Source organism: Ornithodoros turicata, chromosome 1 (genome assembly GCF_037126465.1).
Source record: "Ornithodoros turicata isolate Travis chromosome 1, ASM3712646v1, whole genome shotgun sequence".
Taxonomy (NCBI): Eukaryota; Metazoa; Arthropoda; class Arachnida; order Ixodida; family Argasidae; genus Ornithodoros; species Ornithodoros turicata.
This window is the reverse complement of record NC_088201.1, coordinates 39,580,028-39,606,808: the sequence shown is the minus strand read 5'-3', so window position 1 is coordinate 39,606,808 and position 26,781 is coordinate 39,580,028. Positions and strand designations below refer to the sequence as shown.

At 45.6% G+C, this 26,781-nt stretch overlaps 1 protein-coding gene across 1 annotated transcript in view; it reads left to right on the top strand.

The window, feature by feature from the left end:
- Nucleotides 1-22,659, top strand: part of LOC135386057 (uncharacterized) — a 226,906-nt gene extending 204,247 nt beyond the window's left edge. The window contains exon 5 of the mRNA XM_064615809.1: nt 22,366-22,659. Coding sequence (XP_064471879.1) covers nt 22,366-22,438 — 73 coding nt within the window. The 3' untranslated portion in view covers nt 22,439-22,659. The remainder of the gene's footprint in view (nt 1-22,365) is intronic.
- The last annotated feature ends 4,122 nt before the right edge of the window (nt 22,660-26,781 follow it).

The following is a 26,781-nucleotide window of genomic DNA, read 5'->3' as shown; positions in this document are numbered from 1 at the left end:
GCCACAAATAACAATTGATATTTGTAGTTGCTTGTGGTTAATTCACTCCAAGTACATATCTAACGGTACTTCCTATCGGGTGGGCAACGACTAGCCAGACATAGTACGCACGTGCATTATTGTCTGTGGAATCAGAGTGCATTAGCGAGCGGGAGAAACCTGTGGATTCATTTCGTCTTAATCTGATTGTAAGATCTTAAGTACTGGCAGATCCCTGAAACACAGAGTGCGGTTGCAACACACTGAAATGAGTAAGCGGGGTACATACGAAAAACAAAGACGCCAAAGAATCCATTTTCATTAAATCACTTCTATATCGCACGAAGGAACGCGCTATGGAGCCTAAAGTTTCTGTGTATGTAAGCCCTTAAAAGCTTCTAATCCGTCCATAAGAGCGGTAACCTTAAAAGCACAGACTCATATCATGTGCCGTATAGTACACATTTGGATAATAGTGACATCCGTACACGTACAGTATCATGTTAACTTCTACTGAATGAAATAAAACTACTGCGTGTTCAACCATGCGAGGGCTATTGCTGTTTTTCTTTCTTTTTTTCCCTTCTGAAATAACTGTGTAAACAATGAAACAAAGCGGGAGCTGAAAGCAAGTAAGCAACAAAATGACTTCCACTCTGCACAGCTCTCGTTCACCATGTAGCTCCGATCTTATCCACTATTAGCAGAGAGAGTGAAAGAGCATACGCAATGAACTCTGGCGGCTGGCGAAGATTCATTCATTAAGGCGCGAAATAGCACTTGTCTTAACACGCCCGAAATCGGGGCGGAGTCACATAATAATGAGAGAAGGAACGCATAAATTATCATCAGCCCCGACGGAGAGAGGAGAGATAAGGACGTGGGAGGAAGGGGTTCCTCGGCCGAGGCTCTCCAATTAACATCGCCACGTCCCCGGGCGCCAGAGCGCGCCCCACTCATCAGCCCGCTGCCACGAAGAAAATGAACGCCGACTTACGTTTGCTCTCGGAACGACGAACATGGCGGACGCAGGGCGAGACAAATCGATGGCGTGCCGAAATCGCCGGAGGATCCCTCCACTACTGCACCCTCTCCCAAATTAAAACGTAATTTCATAAAAGCGTCGCAAAGTGCCTGCTAGGAAGAAGCGCTGGACGACGATTCAAGATGGTGGACGAGGCGTCTTCTTACTTTTGTTTTTTTGTTTGGCGTCACTAGAGCTGCGCTAAGAAGGGAAAGACGCCATAACGCGTCGATTTCTTTGGCGAACACGGAGGGCGCCTCGCGCTCTGGACGCCGGTGGCGTCCCCGCGCGGATGCTTACGCGTTTTCCCAAGCAAATGCCGGCGCGTGCCGCATTTCCCATACTGGCTTCTTCTGAGGGGACCAGCGGGATTCTGCGCCACGTAGTTCTTTACAGCAAGCTTTTAGCTATGGCGCCGAGGAAGTATGCCAGTAAGTTCCAGCGGATCCCTACTACGATGTTGTTTTATTCGTACCATGCCATTGGGGGCTAAACGAAGACTGCACATACATAATATTACGATGGAGAATGCAAGCATTTTATCTGTGTTTCTGTTCGTGGTGTATTGTAATGACCTACGCTATACACCGTTGCTGACACCTGTATGTCATTCCACTAGACATCGGTGTTGTTAATTTGAGTACGAGGTCATGCGCTTTTCAATGTATTTCACGAAATGCACTCACTTCCGACACACTCTGCACCAAATCTCTTTCATGGCTCGTACAGCGTGTCACACTTCTTCACGCGTGACCCCACATTGTCAATGTGGACACGAGTATAGAAAAGGTTATAGAATGGTGAGAACGATAAGCACCTCACTATACCGCAGCTCCCCAGTAAATAGTATTCTGCTGATATCTAACGCATACTCAAATGTGATAAGGTCATCATAAAACGGCCAAAGTATAATCCAACAGCTTTACGATACTATGTTTTTCAGTGGTGTAATAATATTATGATTAATCATTAGCATTATTAATGAGGAATAATGGTATCAGATACAGTCATCAGCACGCATGTTTATATTGCAGAGTAATATAACCCGCCGAAAAAGTGCGTGCTTGAGCAAGGTAAACTCTGTAACTGAAGTGGGCTTCCCCGCCGTAGGGTTTAAACTGCAAAGAAGCATCCTTTACAGGCACAGTTGCAAGATTTTTTCTTTTTTTTTGGGGGGGGGGGGGGGGGGACGTTTGCGACTAATTGCCTTCATACCCCTATCTCACAGAAATAATGAAATCATTATTTTCGATATTATTTACACCCATCTGCTTGTAGCCATTTATTACGAAAGAAAGCTGTGATAAGGGGCGGAGGGCGTCGCACCAAGTAATGCGACCGTCAGATGACGCGAATAGCGGTGACGGTGCTTCGTTCCAGAACTGAGAGGTTCGTTGTCATACTCGCTGACGTCCAGAAAGACGTCATCACGAATGGACACATACTCACATGCACTAGAGTGGCCGTATAAATTCGAGTTCGTCGCTGCTGCCAAGGCGTAAGCTGCTGCCTCCGTAATAACGGCAATGACCTTTCAAATTGTCATTGTGTTACATGACACGGACATCATGTAATGGAATTGACGGTAACGACACGACAACACTGGAATTCACGGTAATGTCAAATTGAAAATGCTTGTTAGGTGCTTAAAGCAGAATTCAGTCTTTCGGCAATTCCGCACTAACGCTCGATGGAGTAATCCTCTAGATACCTGGAATATATGGTTATCACATCATCAATTCGAGTGTTCATTATTTTCGGCGCAATGATCCTTGAACGATTAATTATACTGCTACATACTAGAGAATGAGGTAAGTAGAACTGCGCCTGGGTGTCTGTACATGCATGCTTGATATCCTCATGTGCTGTCACACAAACGAAAAAAAAAAGCAGTATCATCTCTCTCTACAGCTCGGTATGTTTGTTGTGCTAGGGAAAACTAATAAGACGTTATGTACCTTATATTTCAACTGCAAATACTGGAGTATAGTGGAATCGTGCGGTTAGTTGGTGTCGCAAGACCACAACCCCCCTGTAAAATGTACCGGCGCAGGTTACCCGAGATCAAGAAAGGGCATCAGAAAGATATTCACTGCCATAAACTGAAAACTTCAAATACTATTCAACAGAGTACTCCTCATCATGTCAAGAGACAAGAGGGAATAACGTGGGCTAAACGTCTTGTGTACGGATAAATCCAATACAGATGACCAAAAATACAAATTTAGAGGAATAACAAAGTGCTCGCGCCAAGTGGACTTGCGTCCAGAGTGCGTCCGTATAGGGCTAAGTATATGATACGAAAGACAAGATCCACAGGTCGGGGTTGACATAGCTCCTGCTCCTAGGGGCCAAGCGAGATTGTTTTGCTAAAACAATTAACGGCCAGTGGCATATCAGAATATGACATACGCCACCGACCGAGTCAATAGACCAAAAAACATCCGAGAGGAACGCTCATGTGCCGTAGGCGTCCAGTCCCCTCCACAAAAATCCCAAGTACCGTTCAGAGAAATTGTGAAATAAAGAGGGAACAACTGCGAGCAACTGGGGGATTCTGAAGCGACAGTGGTGGACATCGACGATGGCTCTGCACCATTCCAAATGGCTTCATACAATAGGGAATCGGCCTGCAGCCACTCACGTGGTCTTCAGTGCACAACTCCCGACCGCTGTTCCGTCACCTTAATCCCAGCACAATTCCCAAAGAAGAATGTACTTAACAGGAACTGAGAAGAAGATTTCCTCCATAACATTCACAAAAATGGAGCCTTAGCTTTCAGAATGGCATCAGATCATGGGGGTGGGGGGGGATATGTTTTAATGGTAAAAAAGAGGAAAAAAATGAGAAGGTTAGTCATAGAAGGGGCTTGCTATTCAAAAAAGAAAAAAAAAAGGAAGACTGCTGCTGCACTAGTCGCTGTTCAGGCTGGCACTGCAGGGAGACATCACAAAATGCCCAAGTGTCCAGCGTCCCGAAGGAACCGTAGCAGCGCAGTTGTGACCTCAGCGTGCTCAGTGGGGCCAAGTAGTCTACCGAGAGCAGCAAAAACGAAAAGCTTCACATCTGAAAGATCACAGTCTCAATGCAGGAACATCTATATGCAAAAGTAAAGGTAGAAATGGAGTCGAGGGGCATGGGCCTTAGAGACACACAGGTGAGACAATGTCTTTGTTCCAGAAGGCCACGTGCAGTGTGGATGGTGTGTTGGGCTTAGGGTCCCTCTTGGGAGACGATTGTACCAATAAAGCTCGGATTACCGTAGCAGCCCGTTCAGATATGAAAGTGGAGTATGGTACGGTAGGCTACATGGAGGGATCAAAGAAGGAGGAATGCGCTTAATCGCGGACTGTTTTCGGGGAAGATCGATGTACATGCTTAGACATGACGGAGACGGTGAACATTATTCCTGCACAGGCTTCGTCTCAATTTAGTCTTCACTTCCCAATTCAAGTACCGGATCGGATACTGTGGCAGCAGCCTATGCTCCAAATGTGGCGTCGTAGCGACCATTGAGCACGTCCTAACAGAATGTGAGCTCTACGAAACGGAGAGGCGGCAACTCTGTGCTCAGTTGAGTACTGCTAGCCGACAGACGTTCAACCTGGCTGCCATTCTTGACCCATGTCTGAGCCACGTGCAACACCGTCGATGTCTTCTGATGTTGTTGGAGTTCCTCTTGTCTACCAGTTTGCTCCAGACGCTGTAGAGTCATACTCTGTATCTCAATGACAATTGGTTCTTCTTTCATGTTTTTTTTTTCTTCTTCGCCTTCCTTTTTGTGGCGTAGCGCAGCCAGTGGAGGAGAGCTCATTGTTGTACTTGCATGTAACTTTAACTTCATTCTCATGTCTCATATCTAATGTTTCGCGTGTAATGGAGTAGTGTACTGCTCTCCAATGGTGAATCACGCCAGGTCATAGTCACGATTTATTTGTTGCTATTGTTGTTGAGACCATTATTGTCTATCAAACACAGTGTCACAGGTGAAGGATCCCTTTTGTGTGTGGTTTTGAGTGTACCATGCACAGCTGTTGCCCAACAAGATGCGCATTCGTACGTACGCTGACGACAGACATGTGAACGTAGACTCTTGGAAGGCAGATGTCTTGAAAATGCATTGGACGTGGCGCTCCCTTGGTTAATGAGGCAGGGCATCGGCATATCGGCCGCCGCAAAAAGTCGTCTCTGCCCCTACCCAGTCGAAAAACAAAATCAAAACTTTGGCAGCAGGAACTTTGAGGCCATAGCACGACAAGGGTGTCTTCTCATCAGTTCTTGGGAGGAAACATCAGTTTGCAGCTATTCAATGTCCACGTAAAATATCTCAGGTGAGGATCCGATGCAAGAGTAAACAGTCTACGGCATATCACTGGGGGTTCAGGAACATCAAATATGTCCTTTTGGACCTGAATAGATGAGTGATTCGGTACATGGTCGTGTATTGCTTGCCCGTAGGACATGGGAGTCATTTCCAAAGTGTGCAACAGAGTCCAATGAACTTTTTTTTTAATGTACCGAGAACACACACATAAACACCCTATCGTCCTATCTCTTCACACCGACCCTGCATGGACACTTAAACATGTTGTGACGGCCGCACCAAGTTAAACTGGAAAATTACCTAAATTCATGCTCTTGTGACATCACAGCAGCCCGCTTCGCAGGTGAATCTCCCGCGGGCTGCGACCTTGGGAAAATTCACATGCTCCTGTGAATCAATAGGATGAGTGAGGCTCGCGCTCGCTTGATGATGTCTCTCGTGACGTGTGATCAAGAGCGTGTATCTGGCTACCTTCGTCATGTAAAGAGTACTTCTTTTTACTTATTGTTCTAGGTTTTAGTACAAAGCCCACAGTACATGTTGTGCAGTACATACAGCACATGTGGTACAATGGTGTAATTTACCTACCAGTTCCAAACTTCACAACACCCTTGAGCTCCCTCGTATACAGACCACTGTGCCTGGTGGATGCCACTAAAATGCATCTGTATATAAATTCAGTGCTGAAGCACTATGGCCTGTCAATGGTGGAAACCCACTGCAGCAGGGCGGCAATGTTAACCGGTCGGTGAACGACAGCTTCCGTACCTGCATGTGCGATCTGTGTGGATTCCGAATCTGTGCGGATTCCTCGACATATTGAGATGACGACACTGAAGATGAGACAGCGGATAAAGCAAACGTATCTGGGGTCAAAGAAACATTCAGTGACATATTCCGAATCGTACTCGAATTCACGCCCTATATACTCGCAAGCTGCACTCGAAGTCATACGGGATTCTCCGAACTAATCGTTGTTTGGGAGTTGATGAGACTTAGTGTTGTGCTATCCTAAAAGTGCCCAACTTCATCTATCAATCTGCCTCTGCAATTTGCGTTACTGCCTCTGGTTGTTCTTTGGTGTTCGTGAGAGAGTGTCCGAAAAAAATGTAAGGGAGAAATGTGTCAAGGGTAAAAGAGGGTAAGGATCCAAGTCCACACGAGCGACGTTCCCGAATGGTAATGAGCTACACGGCGCATCCGACTGATAATCGAGGAGGTGCGAATTCGAATCCGGCTACTGGCACTCGCTGAAGGTTCCGAGAGATTGGAGCTCACGGAGAGGGACGCAGCATATTCAGCACTAATGAATGGGGAACAGACAAAACGTATCGATGTACTGAAGAAACCCAAATAAGACGACTCTGTCGTCTGCACCTGGGATACCGACATAGCTAATAGGTAAACACACACATTATGTATAAGCATTGAGCGTACTTTCTTGTATACCATGATACGTCGAAAGAAATGTAAGGGTCAGCTCAATCCACCTTTTTTTTAAATTTCGCCTTCAACATAAGATGCAGCAGTTCGCTTGTCGAATGCAATGCATCTGTGCGGTCATTGTGGCCAACAATGCTCCGGCTGTCAACGGTGCGCTTCGTCGCCACGTGTGCGCCCTTCTTGTCGCCACGTAATGAGTCCCTGCAATTACAACACTGCACCCCGTGCCCGCCAGCGAAGGTAATTGAGGAAGGGGAAGACGATGAGGAGAAAGGGCACAGGGGCGGAGCCAATTATTCCTAATCTTGCATCGAATAATGGGAAGGAAAGGATAAGGCGAGAGAGAAATTGCCGTGGCTCCCGATTGGCTGCCGGGCGAAACAGCCCGCTGTTAATGAGGCCGCTTCTTCCCTTACTTCACCTTTTTTGTATTTTTTACCTTCCCATTTCTTCGGGAAATTTCGCCCGAGAAATTTATCGATCCACGCAGGAGCAGTGAGCAAGCAACGTGCGACGCCTTTTTTCCTCCCTTTTCTTTCTTTGATCCTTTTACTTCTGGTCCTGCTTTAATGGAAAGCAATTTCGGCGACTTCTTCTCTTTTGCAAATGGCGCTCTCCTTCTTTCAGTCTCACCTTTCTAATTTTCTCGCTCCTCCCATGGTGCGTTTAAAATTTTACACAGTACTGATTGATTCGAGACGCAAGTTTACGGGAGCGCATATGCGGTTTCTCCACCGACACCTTCTTCACTTGCAGAGTGCCTATGTCTCCGATCCCGACCAATAAAAATATTACGGATAGCAGCGCTTCAAAAGCAGTTAATTCTTTTCCCCTTTTTTGAGCAGTAGCTGCGCAGAACGTTGCAGAGCTTACTTCATTATTTTGATGGAGTGTTTCTCACTTTGATATGTATTCCTTTCACCACCAGTACTGGCTGTCAAGACTCTGAGAATCAAGATATGGAGTTACGACGTATAAAGGGAAAACAGTGGAAATGCCTATACAAGATACAAGATATACTTTTAGAAAGCATGGAGGGTGGTTGTTGTTGGAGGAAAGGCACGCAGACACATGTGTCGTCTCTGGTAGCTTGTTAGAAACTGAAATAATTCCTGCATAACGAACACACCGCACGTTATTGTTTCCCCAACCGTCCTAAAAATATGTACGTTGCTATACCTGCACTTAAGACTGCATTTGTACGCATTGTGTCCATATTATGCATGAAACGCAGTGAAACGCATTATTAGAGGTTGCTTGCAAGTGCAAGGCCTCGCAGTGAGGTTTTGTGTGGGGTACCGATCAGCACGTAAGGTTGAGACTTTGATCTGCGGATAACGATGAACTTGAGGCATTGTTAACAGATAAGAGCGTAGTGTCATTCATTCAACTGCTTTAGACTTTCAGAACTGTCCCCGCTCAACGCAACCAGCCCACCCATTGCTCTGGTATAGCGCATCTCTTTAAAGCTTGGACGGAACGCCACAGTGGCATCTCGGACGCTACATACATGTATGTAGCGTCACATACCTGTATCCGCATACATACATGTCACATACATACATGTATGTGAAAAAAAATGTACTATGCATAGTACATTTTTTCCACACATTCCAGCGTGCAAAAGGGGTATTTTTGTAAATAGCCACCCTTTTTAATTCCACAGGCTCCTCTGAATGGTGTGATAACAGTGTCGAAGAAGGTGTTTGCAGAACACCCTTCTGTATGGTGTAAAATTTGCACTACAAAGGTGTGTGCCAATGGACCAGACATTTACACCTCAGGTGCAAAAATTTACTCTTTATTTTCTGAACTGAGCCCCTAACTATAGCAGTTCATGTAAATGGATTGTCATCGATTCGTCTCAATCGTCATTGAATACAGATTAGCCAGTGTACCGCCTTGCCTTTTGATGGTATAAGTACATTTCATCAGGGTGTTTTGTTAAAACATTCTTCTGAACGGGCTATTATACAAAAATCACCATTTCCAGGTGGCCTATTCCATTTAAAACATTGTTTCATCTGAGTGTTTTGTAAGCACCTTTTTCAACACTGTCATTACACATTTCAGTTAAGCCTGTGGAATAAAAGAGCATATTTATTTACACAAACACTTCTTTTGCGCACTGAATGGTAAAATAATACTATGCACTTACCATCATTACTGAATTATGGTAAGTGCTTCCATCACCTTGCTCCCGAGTTGAGGGTACACTCTAAATCGTTTCACACCTTTAAAGGTGTAAAATAGGTGTATTAACAAAGATCACACCCCTTTCACACCCTACAACTTTGTTTTGGAAGTTTCTGAGGGTGTAACGATGGTGTACTACCCGCTCAGGTGAAATATGGTCATAAGTGTGTCGCCCGGGTGTATAAAGGGAGTATGTTTATTTTCGTTCACACGAACAAAAGTAAATATATACAACAACAGGGAACGGGAAATTACATTACAAAAGTGCATGACGTGGATTTACAACACGTCAACCATCAGATAATATACATGCAGATTTAGAAGATCTGTTCAGATATAGTGCTTAAATTTCTTAAAACACGTTGCTCCTCATTGCAAGACCGAACAAATACATGAGAGTGCTCATCATACTCAACTGCAGTTAATGTTTGTATGAGAGTTAATAACATATATGCCTGCAATCTCAACGAACACGGGTAAGCCCTCCTCGGAAGGTTCTTTTGCAACAACACAGCCAACAGCAAATGCGTTATCATTACCAACTGCACCGTTCACATAGACTATTGATTCTGCGTGAATACCACGGTCATGAATGTAACTCTGAATTGCTTCTGGGGCATGTTCAAGTAGTATCGCCTTGGAACCATCAGTAGATGTGGCATTTCTGATGAAGGGTTGCGACTACACATACATTTGATAAAATGTATGTCTTCTTGCTAATGAAAGGGTTACGTTCTTAAAATTTCGAGTTTTTCTAGCAACATTTTTAAAATGCTAGTGTTTCCCTTCGGAACGTATACACCATAGAGCTAGGAGAGGACCAAACATCCTGATGAGTCGCGGTTAATGAACAATGTAATGCATTTTACAGGGGTTAGATATTTGTGGGTACCACACTGCAAATCCTTGAAGAAACGAATAAATGCAACGTTCTAAGTAATTAACATGCACATGGGGGAGGTGCCTGCTCATGAGAAGGTCTACAATTTCACGAAAGGCTATAGACAGCTGTCATGCTTCATTGCCATGAACAGCTGCCATGCCATACATGATTGTCTGTTTGTCGGCTGTGTTTACATTTACACACATTTAATCACCTTGATGTGCATACATATATGGACCTCAATGTGATTATATGCAATATGCTGGTAATTGTGAACACACAGTTACCAGCATATTGCCACGAACCCAGCAGTTTTATTCAGCGTTATACCCTTTACACCCCAATTGCCATGAGGGTGTTGAAATACACCTTAAAAAGTGTGCGTCATGAACATTTTGATTTACACCCTTTAAGGTGTAAAACGATTTACAGTGTATAGGGACAGTGTTTTTAATGAGACATTCAGAAACACAGACGCGCACACAGTGTGGTAACTTTCTCCACGATACTGCTACGGGAGACAGCTTTAAACTGGCTGTATACCGAACTGGATGCACCAGTACCTTGCAGCGGAAGCTTTCGAAGCTTTTTACGGAAACTCGACACTTTCTTCACAGAAAGACATCTTTGTACATAGCAAGAGTGGTACAAAGACAAATGTTTACAGATCTATCATGTATATCCGGTAAAACAAAAAATAATTTGCGCGAAAATTATGTGCTAATACTTTTAGGAATATATGTATGAGAATTGATCGTCTGGTGCTGTATTGAAACACCCTCCCCGCATAACCGCAAAACATTGCAGAACATCCATAGAGCCCGTGTCGTCCCCAACACTTCACCACCTCTTCATCCTAAAGGTATCGAAATTCATAGCGCACCGTTGCAGCAACGTGTTTAAGCCTTTATATATGGATATTCGGGGGCTGATGTGGTTGTTTGGTCAGGTGCCCGATACTGGAACCTAAAATAGGATGTGTGATCGATAGTGATTGATTGCAGGTTGCTCGGTGCTAACGCGATACATCACGACATCTCCAAAGAGAAGACCTGCGGATTTTCCATCACTGCCACGTCGCAGTGTGCTTCATATGCACCGTGCTACCGTGCGCCCCTTTTTGAAACGTCAAAAAGTGTTTACGCCGCATCCCGCCAAATTGCCCCATCGTTCACCTGTACTGCTAAGCCTCACGCCCCTTTGCCAACTCTTGTACTCGCGAAAATATAGTGGACTGTGTCATGAGCGTCGCGTCTTGGACGAAATAGTGAGTCGAACATGAGTCCTTTTGTGTCCTGTCGTCGTTTTTCACTGTGCCCTAACTTAGGCCTTTTGAGTATGGAGTTCCTCCGTCAGCTTGCCTGCATTTATGACATATTATAGAAAATACGGACAAACGGTGTATCAAGATCGAACGAGATTTTTTTTTTTTCAGAAAACCCTCACGAGTCAAGACGCTTATAAATTCGTTACACGTGGTAAAATGATAAGAATGCTCAAGACACTTGTGTTCAGAACCGTCGGTGTTAAAAAAGAAAAGAATGGAAAATTTACACTTGTTAAGTTTCCAACGTGACTTGTCGTAGAGTGCGCACACAACTGGGATAGTCATATCATCGTCATCCTGACTGTAGATGTAACATGTGTACATGGGGCGAGCCAGTTATTTCTTAACGGAAAGCACGGAGGACACTCAGATGACGTGCAGTCCTAACTGGGGAGTAAACATTTGGACAGATCAAGATTCGGTACCGAACGTACCAATGCCGTAACGGTTATATAGTTAAACTGATATTAAAGTTCCCCTATTTTCACAAGCAGGGGAACAGACAACCCCGTTAAAGGAAAGAACAACGACAATTAAAAGCCCAGTCGGCTGCCATACCAGACATAACAACTCTTATGCATGCTTACGACGTGACGCATCGAAGAAGAATTATGCAAGGAATCCAGCAGCTCTACCTGGGCTCCAGTCTTATGTAGTCAAGGGCCCGATTGCACGAACGTTGAGGAAATTCTTCAGTGCCCTCCTATGTAGCGTTGACTGTGCTCTGCGAACGAACAGTGTAGACTGTAGAAAATAGTAGTGTGTGCCCGAAGCACTATCGAAGCTACTGAGGACACCACTGAGAAATTTCCTCAACGTCCTTAAAAGCGGGACAAATAGGTCTGATGAATAGTCCTTGAACCTTCCTCCTCCATGGACCCTTATCGCCATCATGATCCACTGCTTCACGTTAGTCCTCTCTCACTCTCTCTCACCCTCTCTCAAGCTCTGCTCACAGGCGGTGGTGGTGGTGTTACTTCCGAGCTGTTTGCATGCCTGGTATGGTGGCACATTAGACGCAGAAAGAGGCACGCGCGAGCACACACTTATTCCTGCGTCTACTTCTGGTTTTAAATATTGCACCGAACGTTCTTACCACTTTTAATTTTAATTATGAATCATCACAAATTCGCACACATCGTCTATAGTCACCAATCCACGTTGTTTGGCAATTTGTCAAGTTCGTTTTACACAAAATATCAACCATGGGGTATGCGAAAGTATGGGTAAAACCGTCTACTCTCCCGTAATGAAGGTGCCTGAGCAATGGGCAGACGACAGAGAAAACACAACACGAAGAGGTCAAAATCGCTTCGTGTTGTGTTTTCTTTGTCTTCTCCCCATTGCCCAGACACCTTCATTATGGAGTTCGTTCACCAGCTAGCCTCTACTCCCCGATCGACATCATTGGTACTTTCGCCAAAACGCATATTAGAAACGAAAGGCAGGAACTTCTCGAACGTATGACCTGAATTTAAAGCAGAAGATAGGTAAGCATGCTCAAAATTTCAGGCTCCTATTTACGACACGTAAAATAGCGTCCACGCAGCCGATCTTGCAGAGAAACTTCGTAATGAAGAAAATGCCACAAGTAAATCAGAGTGCGCGAAGACAGCTGTCTCCGCGTCGTCTAATTTACTTGTCGCCCGCGCTCAGGCTATTTTTTATCATCGAGATTCCCGGGACACCTCCTAATAAACTTTTTAGCGGGTTCGCCCTGCTACAAATGCGCACCAATTTTTAAGAGAGCACTGTCAAAGATAGAAGGAATACACGCAGTACATACTTACTTTCGCGCAGTATAGCATGCACAACATCCCACTGCCGGCACCTCTGCCATCACTACGGTTTCTCTCGGCACGCGCAATAGCTCAGCCCATTGCTTACAACCGACAGGAAGCAAACAAAAATAGAAACGTATTTTTATGCCGTGAACGTAAAATCCATAAACTGTAGATGCAGGCCCTCTCCACCACGGCTACCACCCTTCTTTCCTGCACAACCGTTCCGCTGAAACACGGGGCACTCTTAACGAGGACTGCCCTTTCAGCCGTCCATTGAATTTGGGCTAAAGAAGGGAAAAAGTTGTGAAAGAATAAATGGAACATTGTCGTGCAACCAATCCCGACGCCAGTGTAAACGCGTTCCAAACAACGGCACCGGGCGCTCTCGACATATATTCGCCACCATCTCGCAGCATAGGGAAGCGATCGTCCTATTTGACGGCCGACCGGTTTCCCCGCCGCTTTTCAACCTCCTCCGCGAGTCTATTTTGACATAGGCGCGCGTATTCGAGGAAATCGGGATTACAAAGGCGGCAGCGTGGCTGGCGGTGGGCCACAATGCGTTCTCCCACAGATGGCGCAGAACGGGTCAAGGCTAGAAAATCGTCCGCGAAAAATGCCGACCCCAGGTGATCTCCCTCCCACAAACCCTAGCATGAACGAAAAAAAAGAAAAAAAAAAAAAAAACAGGGCCGAAACCCCTACTGTTCCTATCTGGGGAGGGAAGGCGCGTGGTTGGAACACGACTATCCCGATGGTTTACATAGATACGTGATCTACTTTTGTCCTTTGTATGCCACTTTGGGTATGATTAAGAGGAAACGTCACTGCTGTCGCGCAGATGCCTCGTGCATCGATTACATGTAGACCGAAACGGTGGCGCTGCCTGGTGAAGCCAGTCAACCTTGGAACCTTGGAAAAGTGATATCCTCAACAAGTTGCAAATGTGGAGTGACTCCAATTGTAGAACAGCGCGGTAGCAAAGTGTCCACGACTAACATGAACACAAATACGGGGTCGGCTGGTCAATCATTTCCCATGAGTATTTCGAAATGATGCATTTACAGGATGCCCAGGGGATAGAAAGCAACAAAAGAACTCTACGACAAGAAGCAATATGGAAGATAAAGTAAAGAAATAGTACATGGAATGTTCAAGGTTTTAGATCACATGTTTATAATGATACTGCAGCAAGAGACTACATAACTGGTGAAAAAAAGAGTTTTTTTTTTTTTTATAAGTTCACAAGTACGTGCCTGATAGTCGAAAAGCCGAACCACGATAGATGAACCAAGAGATCCGGATCAGGCAAAAAAAAAAGGGGGGGGGGATTGTGAATTTGGTAGCCAGCCGATATCCGCCGAAAGCAGCTGAAATATCTACGGATCGCAATTTGAGGCTTATCCCCCCATGTGCTTGATAAGTGCTTGAGAGTCACGTGGATTATATATTCACTTTTTCTTTTTCTCTTTTGCTTTTATGCCTTTCTGAGATGTAGGATACAACAAGCTTCATAATCATCAATTTAAGATTTTAACGAGTGACAACTAGTGTATTCTTAATTTTACGAAACGTGCCTTAATGGACCATGCTTAGTGAATCGCCCAGTGTTCCGCTGGCAGCAGCATTCCTGTACAAGACAGGAGTTTGTGGAACGCTGAATTGTCCAGTTTGTGGAACACCAGAGGACTCGAAGCACAAAATGCTGCACTGTAAATGCTGCACGTCTAGCCGACTGCGTCGTCTAGCACGTCTAACCGTCTCTGACGAGTGCCATGACCATCAACTACTGAACGTGGAGAAGGTACCGGGACTGGTCTGATCAGTAAAGACAACCCGCACTTCACGCCCTAGTGCGCTCTCTAAAAGTCATGGTTGCTGCGGCCTGGCATCCTGGTTTAACATCCACCAAGTGTTTTTGGAGCGGCTATAGCTGCACTGCGACCAACGACTCCATTTTTTCTTTTCTTCTGTTCCTCTCCCTCTCTAGGGATGCATCTTTGGCAGGTCTGCAGTTAGCAGATTAGCATACTGTTCAGGGTTGCGGATTTCACTCCTGATCGCAGATTACAGAGTTCTGTGCTACGAATGTCTCAAGTGCATAGTCTTCCTCGAGGGACGTTAAAACCGGGCTGGGTTTGGTGAGATTTATCATTTAAAGAACCGCAGTATCCAAGGACAAACCCCCGTGGTAGCATGAAACAATAGCCGCAGTCCAGCAATCTGATCGGTACGGGGCCATTTCATCCAACGAGCTGTTACATCCATCGTGTCGTTACATCAATTGATGGACGTACTGGCACGATGGATGTAACAGCTCGTTGGATGTAATAGCACGGTATGGACCAGATGTTAGCGCTGCGCAGGTATGAGTAGACAAAGGCCACAGCAAGAGTCGACAAGGAACGACTTTACTCGCGAAGAGAAAAGGGAAAAAGTAAAAGAAGAACGTGTTACGCGAGTCACGCAGTATGCGCAAGATGAAAGTGAACAAACACGTGAGCATACGTCAGACGAACACGAAAACGAAACTAGACAACACATTGTGAAAATATATCTAACACCCTCCCTCAATGTGTCGTCGCAAAAATCCTTGTCGATGGTATCGGAGTCTGACGTTCATGAAGACCCAGACTCTCACAATGCCGGCGTGTCCTTTTCCCATTCAGAGCCTTGGTCATGATGTCCGCGTAATTTTCCGATGTTCTGATGTACTGGAGTTTCAATTGTCCGGTCTCGATCTTCTCACGGAGAAAGAAGTGTGGCAACTCTATATGCTTGTTGCGTTCGGATACCATCCTGATTGTCAACGAAGAGGGTATGTGGCTCACCGATGAATTCACTCGCTCCCACTTCCTTCGTAAAATGTTGCAACCACAAGACCTCTTTAGTTGCGTGGCACATTGCGATATACTCCGCTTCGACTGTTGACAGTGCGGTTGACGTCTGCTTTTTGCTACTCCAGGATACCGCTGCACCTGCTAGCGTAAAAACGTAGCCACTGAAAGAACGTCTGTGAACACAATCAGTCGCCCAGTCTGCGTCGCAGAAGGCTTGAATTTGCTTCCCAGTCTTTGAAAACGTTAACGCAACGTCTTTGGTTTGTTTGAGATAGCGTAGCACGTGCTTCAATCCGCTCCAATGCTGTTCGGTAGGCTTCACATTAAACTGACTCATATATGATGCTGCGAATGCCAAATCTGGTCTCGTCCCTCCAGCTAAATAAAGTAGCCCTCCAATCGCTTGACGGTACTGATGAGACAATGCATTCGCTGCCTCGTCGTCATCACACGCTTTCTTGTACTTCATTCCTGGATCTACCCCTCGCATCTTTCATGCCAAAGGTTTCCACGAGCTCCTCAGCATACTTTGTTTGGTCCAGGATCAGGCTTCCGCCTTCATTTCTTCTGGTTCTCATAGATAGTATGTGGCTCGCTTCACCAATGTCCTTTACTTCGAATGCACTTCGCAGTTTCTGCTTAAAGTCCTCAATTTTCCTTTCCGTCTTCGCTAGGATGAGTATGTCGTCCACATACACACCTATAATGAGGTCTTCACAAAAGTAAACGCAGGGATCTGCTTTTGACCTTGTCATGCCTTCGTTCTTTAGGAGTTCGTCCAATCTTACGTTCCACTCCCTCCCTGATTGACGGAGTCCATAAAGACTTTTCTTTAACAGGCAAACGTTGTCCTGGTCTTCTTTACACAAGATAGTGGGTTGCTCCATATATATGGTTTCCTTTAGAATTCCGTTCAGGTATGCTGCTGTAACGTCAACCTGATGTATTTTCCAATCTCTCTCAATTGCAACCGCAAGGGGTATCCGTATTGACTTCATCTTTATAACGGGTGGATAAGTTCCGTTGAAATCAATTCCTTGAACTTGAGAATAGCCACAAGCGACAAGTCGTGCTTTGTACCGTTGTAGATTCCCGTTCTCGTCATATTTCTTTGGAAATATCCACTTGCATTTGACAACTCCTTGATCGCGCGGTCTTGGGACAATTTCCCACGTACCGTTCCTCTCTAGATTTCCCAGTTCTTCATCTATGGCCTCCTGCCAATAATTGCCATCAGGCATCGACAGTGCTTCTTACAGAGTGATAGGATCGGGGATAGCGTCGGCTTGTTTGAGCGTGTAACAGTAGTTTGGCTGTGGTTTGTTCGCTAGTCGTTGAGATCGTCTTGGTAGCGGTTCTACTTCGTCCTCCACTTGACCTGCTTCATCCAAGTGCTCTTCGTCTCTGTTTGCACATTGGCATGTCACTTCTTGTTCCTCGGGTTCTCGTATAGGAGTCTCCTTTGGGGCCTCGTCTTCGTCGTTGACTTCAAGATTTACGACTACGATTCCGTCGTCGTTACATGACTCCGCAGTCACTGGCTCCATGACTGTTTAGACAGTCTTGGGTTTGCAGGGAAATACGCCTTCGTCGAAAACAACATCACGACCCAAGAAGAATTCATCATTCTTCATGTCTCACAGTTTGTATCTTTTGACACCTTCAGGATAACCTACAAGGACGCATTCGACCGCTTTGGGATCCAACTTCGTCTTTCTACGTTGTCTCCGCTGTACTGCCCAAGCTCGACATCCATAGACTCTGAGGTAGTCTATTTTGGCCTCTCGGTTGAGCCATAGTGTTTCCGGCACTTGATGGTTGACGGCTTTTGACGGACACTTGTTACGTATGTGCGCTGCTGTATCGAGCGCATCTGCCCAAAGTGTTTTAGTCACGCCGGACTCAATCAACAGACATCTCGTCATGTCCATCAGCGTTTGGTTGTATCTCTCAGCTATACCTTTCTGTTGCGGTGTCCCAGGCACTGTCAACTCTCGTGTTATCCCGTATTTCGTCAGGTATTGTTTGAAGTCTTCTCCAACATATTCACCACCGCTGTCGCTTCGAATGGTCGTGATGGTAGTGCTGTGAAGATTTTCCACCATCCGTCTATACTCATCAAACGTTTCAAGGGCTTCGTTCTTCCTTTTCATGGGGTACACGACTGCGTATCTGGAGTAATCATCAATAAAAGTTACGAAATACTTCGAACCTCCTTTCGAAGTTGGTGTCACACTCCCCACGTCTGAGTGGATCAGTTCTAACGGCGCTGTAGCTGTCACTGTGACGTCACTGCTCGGAAAACTGCTTCTCCTGAGCTTGCCTTCCACACACGTCGAGCATCTTCCTTCATCGCTCCTGAAGCTTTCTGGACAGAGCTGGTATACGGCATCCAGGTGGAGATGGCCGAGTCGACGGTGCCACAACGATGCATCTGCAGTACAACCACGTTTCGATAGCCTCGATGACGAGCACAACTCTTCTACCGTGTATAATCATCTCGACCTTGTTGCCGATAAGATGGTCTCACCGTTGCTCCGTCGCACTTCTGCTTTTCCATCGTGGAATGTTACTTTGAAATTAAGTTCCTCAATTTTCCCTACAGATAGGATGTCTAGCTCGGGTACATACAGCACATCCTTGAGAGTTAAGAAATTCCCACCGTACTCTTCTTGGAGTTGGAATTTCACCTCGCGAAGTCCGAGGACTTTCATTACGTTTTGATTCGCTGTGTGTACAGTAGATTCATATGGCTGGAACTCCACGAATTTCGTCCTGTTTGATGTCATATGGTCTGTAGCTCCGCTGTCGATGTACCAAACAGCATGACTCCCAGATCTTGTATCTGACACCGATAACAATGCGTGAGTCACCTTTTTCGCTTGTCGTCGTCCTGTTGATTTCTGCGGTGTGGCGTCGTCATCAACCTCTTCACAGTGTTTGGCGATGTGTCCCAGTTTCCCGCAGGCGAAGCATCTCACACGTCGTCTTCCAACATCGTATCTTACTTTTTAAAAACTCTTCATTCCACGGCCTCGAGAGGACGGTTTCCCTTCAGACATGTTGTACATGTTGTCGCCTACTGACTTGTTGGACATCATCTCAGCTTCCCGTTTGGTGAACAAAGCTCTTGCTGTACCATCACTCTCCGTCGTCTGCCCTTCATCTCGACGTTTCTTCCGTTTTTCCTCGACTAAGAGTCTTGCCTTTACTTCCTTAGCGGTGAGTGTGGCTTCGTCCTGCTCCAACTTGAGGATGAGGGCTTCGTAAGATTCCTACAGTCCCATCATCATGACAAGCACAACCTCTTTATCAGTCAATCCGGATCCACCATTACTACTTGCGATGTAGGTCCATCAAGGGGCTCAGGTACTCCTTCATCGGTTCATCGTCTTTCTTCTGGACATTCACAAAATCTCGCAGGAGTTGTAGGACGTGCAGCAATCCGTATTTCGTGTGAATTTCCCGAAGGATTTCCCACGCTTCCTTCGCGGTTGTGCAAGTGCCCATGTCGTCCAGATAACTGTCCTCTACCACAAGGAACAGGAAAGTGAGGGCCTTGTTATTGTGTTTCCTCTCCTCGTCTGTCATTTCTGAGCCGGAGTATCCAGGATCCACTGCTTCCCAGCAACCTTTTTTGTACGAGCGCAGCTTTCGTCCTAATCGACCACGCATGGTAGTTCTCTGAATTCAGTTTCGTGATCTTGAATTCGTCGCTGAAAGCATGACTGCTGAATCGTCTCTGGTTTGACTGTCGCCCCGTCTCGGTATGCGTCGCTCACAATCGCTTTGTTGTCCCAGGCACTACTTCTGTGTTCCTGGCGTCTCGCTTCGCTAACGTCGCTTCGGGCTTCGGTCGCTATCTTCACTTGCGTCCTGGACTGTCCTCTTCACTTGCGTCATGAACTGTCGTCTTCTCTTGCGTCCTGAACTGTCGTCTTCACTTGCGTCCTGGACTGTCCTCTTCATTTGCGTCCTGGGCCCATAACCTGTTAGCGCTGCGCAGGTATGAGTAGACAAAGGCCACAGCAAGAGTCGAACAAGGAACGACTTTACTCGTGATGAGAAAAGGGAAAAAGTAAAAGAAGAACGTGTTACGCGAGTCACGCAGTGTGCGCAAGATGAAAGTGAACAAACACGTGAGCATACGTCAGACGAACACGAAAACGAAACTAGACAACACATTGTGAAAATATATCTAACACCAGACGCTTCCCTAGCGGAGACACCCTCCCCTTCTGCGGGATTACTGCAGTACAGACTTCCATCAGAAACAGACGAAGCCGATCTACGAAACGATGGACATAAGGACATCGAAATTTGCTTCGGGGGACTGTGAAGGTTCTATTATTTCTGTTTCCTCCATTGCAGCGTGCGAGTGTAGATTCGCTGACAGCAAGTTCTCTGGTATAATATGGACTGGCTACTACGGCGAGCAGTTCCGTCACCACCACCACCACCAAGGCCCAGCGATAGGGCAACTTTACTTCTGCTCCTGGAAAGCGGGACATAAGAGACGGGCGTGCTACAGAAATCACTTGGCAAAAAAAAAAAAAAAAAAAAATAGCGGAACTCTCTCCGTTGGAGAGGTCGGTGATGTTTGGGCGTATTTTACTTTGATGGCTTTTAATTTAGCCAATAAATACGACTTTGCTAAGTAGATACACTAATTAAAAGCTAAATTAGGGATTAAAAAGGGACATTGGAAAGAGGTACATTCGTAAAAAGATGTAGTGATTTTTTTTTTTTTTTTTTTACTTTACACAAGAGCACAGTATATACAATCTTCCTGATATGAGCCTGTGCTTGGTAGAGTGAGGAAAGCCAAGAACGCCTCTGCAGCGGTCACGTTGTTAGCATCGGTGTCTTTAAGCAAGAACGAAGAAACGCTGGGACTGGCGGACTTGGCTTTCTCAGGGTTCATGCGCTTCTGACTCGTGACGTGCTGAACGAACCGGCCTCGACGACCAGTTCCACCTGCACCACCACCACCTGAACGCTGCTGAACGATGTTAATGCTGCGGCCTCCATGCGCAACAGAACAACACGCACCATGCACAGGTTTGACAAAGAACTCTGCTGCTACACTCAGTTGAACGTAAAAGATGAGATTTCTTCTAGAGAACTCCGTTGAGAACGCACGCACGTTTTTTCGACATTTCTGGAAATCACGGATGGTTGCTAAGCAATGCTCTGTGACTTGCACCTGCAGATCTGACCCTGAAAGACCCGATTATATGACGCCGAAATACTTTGAGAACAAACTTGTATTATCATATTTTTAGGTATTAAGTACTATTTTGGCAGTGGGTACTGATTGCGTGTCTTTCGTTATTTTCACCCTATTAAGAATAGTTCATTTTATTAGGGATTATTTCCCAGGGCCTGTACGTATCATTCAAGCTTTCTGATTTTGGAGAAGTATTCCCGTTCGTCTTATTAGGTCTCGAATGTAGGCAGTCTAACATATCTGTATTTTCGAAGCTTGGTTCGATCACGGTTCCTTCTCTGTTGACGTCCACCAGTGTTATTAGCAATACCAAAGCGCTATATCATGGCTACGCTCTCCGTTCTGTTCCTATACGGCTATCGATAAAACCAAAAACCTAGTTGGCGCGCACAAAACATAGAAAGACAAACTGTGCGACACACCGCCGAGCATTACGAGCGATACCTTGAAGTAATCTTTAAATCTTTGACGAACTCTGACTTCGTAGTCGGAAATTACGAAACAAAACGCGCAGAGAAAAGAAGAAAAGAATGCCTGACGGACTCACAGAGCAGACGTGTCTGAAATACCGTGAAGTCATAAGCTTGGAATGAATCCTCTCATAGAACTATAGAATCGAAGCATCTGCACCGGAGATGTTTCCCTATAATACCCTAAAGCTGGATTGTCTGGCATAAGCATGATACGACTGCAGCACACAGAAGGCAACGGAATCACCAACATGAAGTCGACCGGATTCCAACTGGGACCGCATAAACAGCCGTATTGGTTCATACAAAATTATTTTTATGATGATTAAATGATTTACGATTGCTGTCTACCTTTGAAAACAAGTTTGTTGTGTGTGTGTGTGTGTTTTCGGTTAGGCGATTTCAGAAAATCTCAGGCTCCTTGCGCACCCGTTGCATCCTGGGACATTACTGGAATTAGCTGTCCTTCACGTTTCGCAAACTCTGGATTCCTCGTGGACAATTGGCCGAGGGAGAGGGAATCGAAACAGCTTGGAGACCTTCTCCTCCCTTGTTGCCAGCAAGTTCCCATAGTTCAAAGCGGCGCCCAGCTCTCTGGGATTTTCTGAAGTCGTCTATTTACTGTGGAGCTTTATTTCGTTGTTGTTATAGCACCAGTAAAGGTTGTATCCTAGGGATGACTGGTGATTGTATACAAGGGTTAATTCCGTCATGTGATTTTCCAGTGTGTGTTAATATTGTTCATTGTCATCTGAAATAAAATTGTGTCAATGCCCATCACCCTCTCTAATGACTTATAGGGCCCTGAGGGTATTCTAAAATAAATATACATATGTCTAATATGTGTTATTTGTTGCGTTTCAGATGTCACGCTCATCCCAAAGCATTCTGTGCGCAGTGTTGCACTGTGGGAAAACTTGATCACTCATCGCTTTGACGGCAACCTGGACTCAGGAGGGAGCACATGGGCGCGGAAGTCATTTTGAAGCAGTCGTAATTTGCAGTGAAATGCAGCCGGCAACTTGGCTCAATCCCCCGAATCGACAGTGGAATGAGAGGAAAGGGGAACCCCTAAAGGCAAAATCTAAGGAGGAATGAGGCGGACGCAGATGGTGCCCCCATGCATTTTGTTATTCAAATAAAGAGTATATACATTGACTCGCTCCGGATTGCAAAGATGGACTGCGCCACACTATTTCACCCGACGTGATAAGAAGCGGTGCACATGGCTTCTTTGTTGTAATAGGCTAGAAGAGGGTTATGCATATGATCTTTAAAAACTACAGCATCAGTCTTTAGGTCGCAAGAAGCACGACTGTGGACAAAGGGTGACCTTAGGGTGGTTAGCTCTATACCGCACCATTTCTATTGCAGAAGATGTGCGTTAAAAGTGGGGGTGAACTCTGCAACATTCAATGCTTTACGAGTCAAAAATTTATCAACATTATTAACGTGATAAGTGTTTCATTCAGTCTTTCAGATATGTGCAGTGCTTCGGTGACGTCAAGATTTGTTTTCGCGTCCTGTCGCCACTTTAAGTTTGAAGATTTTGCACCAGCCACGTTCGCGTCCGTTCAGAAAACAATGCTTCAGAGCCCTGTGTTAGATTTCAACCGAAGGAAACCTTCTTTTATGTCAAAGCTTTATCACAAGAGTGGAAATGCAAGCAAACGAAGGCTGGTCTGGGGTAGCCAGTCTGACTTTGTCGTGACTTAAATCCCAATTGTTTTCTTTTTCTATCACACCACATCACAAAGGCAGGACTAGAAGCTTACATGTTGCAGAGTTGGCCTTCCCCCGTAATTGCCGAACACCCTACTGGCCTCACACCTTAATTACGCTCGCGTTCACCGTTACCAGTAATTAAGTTCAAGAGCAAGTCGTTCGCAAATACGGTCTCAAGAGGGTCAGTTCTTTGGTCAAGGTGAAACGGAGGACGTAAATAGTTGCGATAGAAAGCATCACCGGTGACGACGTAGCTCGCCCTCTAATCATCTGCACAAGTCTTGACGCACAACAATCACGTTTCCTTTTTTTTTTTTTTTTTTTGAACGCAGCACAGAAATCATCCCACGCAGGCGTTCTGCGAAGCCCCCTCTCGCGAAGTCGTCATCGTCTGGTCCCGGTCATTTCAACGGGCAAGACGACGGCGGAAAGAATGAAGGTGGTGGTTTCGAAACATCATTAAATCCCTAAACAAACGCCGATGCCGCCGTCCCCAAATGTTGCCCAAATGCACTTTTTTTCACGTACATTTCGCCGGAGTAAAATAAAGGCTGTTCCAACGCCGTTCCAAGTAGTTTCTTAACGATCGCCACACTCTCTCCCTCTCCTTTCTAATCACCGACGGAGACGTAATGACCGACAAAAAGAGGCCTGACAAACGACGTAATACAGGATGTTTATCGTATCTCGAATCTTAAGTGTCCTCTGAAGGTGTTCTTTTTTTTTTTTTTTTTTGTCGGGAGGCCACATATGTCTCAACCAGAGAGAGAATATATCTACATTGCATACGGGTGCCTTACGTATACATAATGTTCCATCTCTTGGTGCCTTTTTTTCTTTGTCAGTGCAAATTTTGAAGCAACGAACCAGATGTTTACTTGAAATAGTACTTGAAATTGGTGAGCACATTAAGATATCGTTAGGATAAAATTACGAAAGTGAATCGCGACTCACATCCCCCTTTTTTTTTTCTTTATCACATTACCATCACGAAAGTGAATGTTGGCAACCACGCTTCACGACAATCAGCGTCGTTAGAGGTATGCAGCTCACAGTGCGTACGACTCCATGGGCACGTAGTAGGGATTCGGCAAGACACATGCAGAAAACAAGTCCCTTTATACGGCTATCCTGGGCGATAATAATCGTGACTTTACGTCGCGAGAGAACTGCGATCATTAGCGACGCCACAGTGGTCGGTCTCTGGATTAATTTTTCCCTTCTGCGGGTTCTCTAACGTGCGCCGAAAGCTCAGCGCACGACGCACCGTTTTGACGTCCCTCGTGGAAGACTGCGCGTGAAAGCAACTCGTACCCTGCCACCAAGTTACTGGCGTCCTCGGCCGGGTTCGAACCCGTAACCTTCGGATTAGTAGGTGAACACGCTACCAACTGAGCAACCGAGGCCGGTGTCTGTGTGATGGCACGTGTTTAGTTAGTCCAGAAAGAGACTAATGCTTGTAGCAATGCATCTAGCCCCCAAAAACAACTACTACATGAATGACGATGAGATGAGATCCCCAAAATGTCTAAGATTACTCCTGTTTTCTTAGAATGTATAGGCCGTTTGGTGTACTATACCGAGCGGTGTCGAAAATGGATGTCAGGATGGGTTGCAATGAAGTAAATAACTCTTATACACCGGTTCAAGATAACGCTGCACTGCCTCATCGAGGGCCTTTCACAGAAATCCCGTCAGGTAGCCATTAAATCAGCGGAATAACAGAAACTAAGGCCCGATTTCACCAACGCTGGTTAACTTTGTGACAATAACTCCGTTTAGTGAAGCAGTGTTAAGCCCTAAATTTAAGATAAGTGACCATTGATCTGGGTTCAATTGTTAATCGGCGTTGGTGAAACCGGGCCTAATCCTTCTTCGATGTTTTCACAACGCCCCCTATACTGGGCGAATGATCTCGTCGTCCAATAGCATGGTTTCTGTTGCAGTCCGTGGACGTTTCCTGAACATTAACATAAGTGTTAGTTGTTCAACCCCTAGGGCGAGTTTTCTGCAGTTACCGGTTCAGAGGTGGAGACGCTGCGGTTTGGGGCGAGAAGCAACCTGTTCGTCGTTTGTTCGTAGTGTATGTGATCTTCTCCGTCTTTGCCTTAGGCACGATGCCAACTGTTTCCTTCGAAACACTCAGGGCATTATGGCTCACACAATGTTTCGAACTACTCTAGTAGACCGTGCTTAAGTAACGTTGCAGTAAGTGAGGCAATGAAACATAGACGGATGTCATCATTTTCATCAACTGTCATTCTTTGGATCGTACTTGTCTGACAAAAGTAACAGAAGAAATAGGAACAATACAACACTTTGAACTCTCAACGAGGTGGATGAAGGACCACTAGGGACCTTTTAGAACAACAACAACAACAAATAAATCGTGACTATGACCTGGAGTGATTCACCACTGGAGAGCAGTGCACTACCCCATTACACGCGAAACATGAGATGTGAGATGAGAATGAAGTTAAAGTTATGTACAAGTAAAACAATTCCTCCACTGGCTGCGCTACGCCACAAAAAGGAAGCTGAAGAGAAAAAAAAAAACACACATGAAAGACCTTTTAAAGTGGCCTGCATCGCCTTTGGATGTTAATCTCACTGAGTTGGCAGAAGTCAACTTCGTCAACATTCGACGTAGAATTTTGGAAGAATCAATTATATAAGATAAGATAAGAAAGCCAGCTGCACTAAATCCTGTCGGAGGAAGTCACTATGTTCGTTTGTACCTCTTTGACGTAGAATGGAGTCCTTCTCCTTTTTTCGTTAGCAACCAGTCGATCTATGACGGACTTCTTGGAATCACATTAAAAAAAGACATAGTGGAGGTCATAAACGTCAACCAAGAATGTAGCGCCTTTGATTAGCGTTGACATAGTTACGTTAGATTGCTTGGATTTTCAGTCAGTGTTCGTATAATTTGCGAACGAATCCGAAACTTAGCAGTCCACGATTCCCACTATGGACTTCCCTCGTTCCTAGCTGGTGATGGACCACTAATAGGATATGCTATGCCATAGGCGGGGAGTTTTCAATCTGCCGGAGGGGGCCGGGGTACTACCCCCCTTTTTTTTTTTCATACACAGAGGTCGAGCAGGGCGTCGGGAATTCAGTGTTGTGACGTTGTGAGGCAAATTTTCACAGGATTTTCTTGGTCGCTCGCATGAAACATGCGATTCCTAAGATATCCCCCGAAACTTTCATCTTGAGTGCCAGCTGGGTAGACTTCCCGGAGGGGGGCTCAGGCCCCCAAGCCCCCACGCAGTCGGCGCCTTATGTGCTATGCCATTTTCACTGCTCGCTAGAGGACCAAGAACGTAATGGGACATACGGTTTTCGTTTAAAGGAAGCGTGAAATGAAACGGCAACAACTGAATCGTCGTTCAACTCTGAGCCGCTTTCCATGCTGGAACGCGTGGAGGAAATTCAGACAGGGAAAACACCGTCTGCTTCGTTGACAGGAGACTGAAGTTATCAGCACAGTTCAGATCAGCAGAGTTCGCGGTCACATCTTATGTCGTCACATAACTTATTGTAAACGAAACT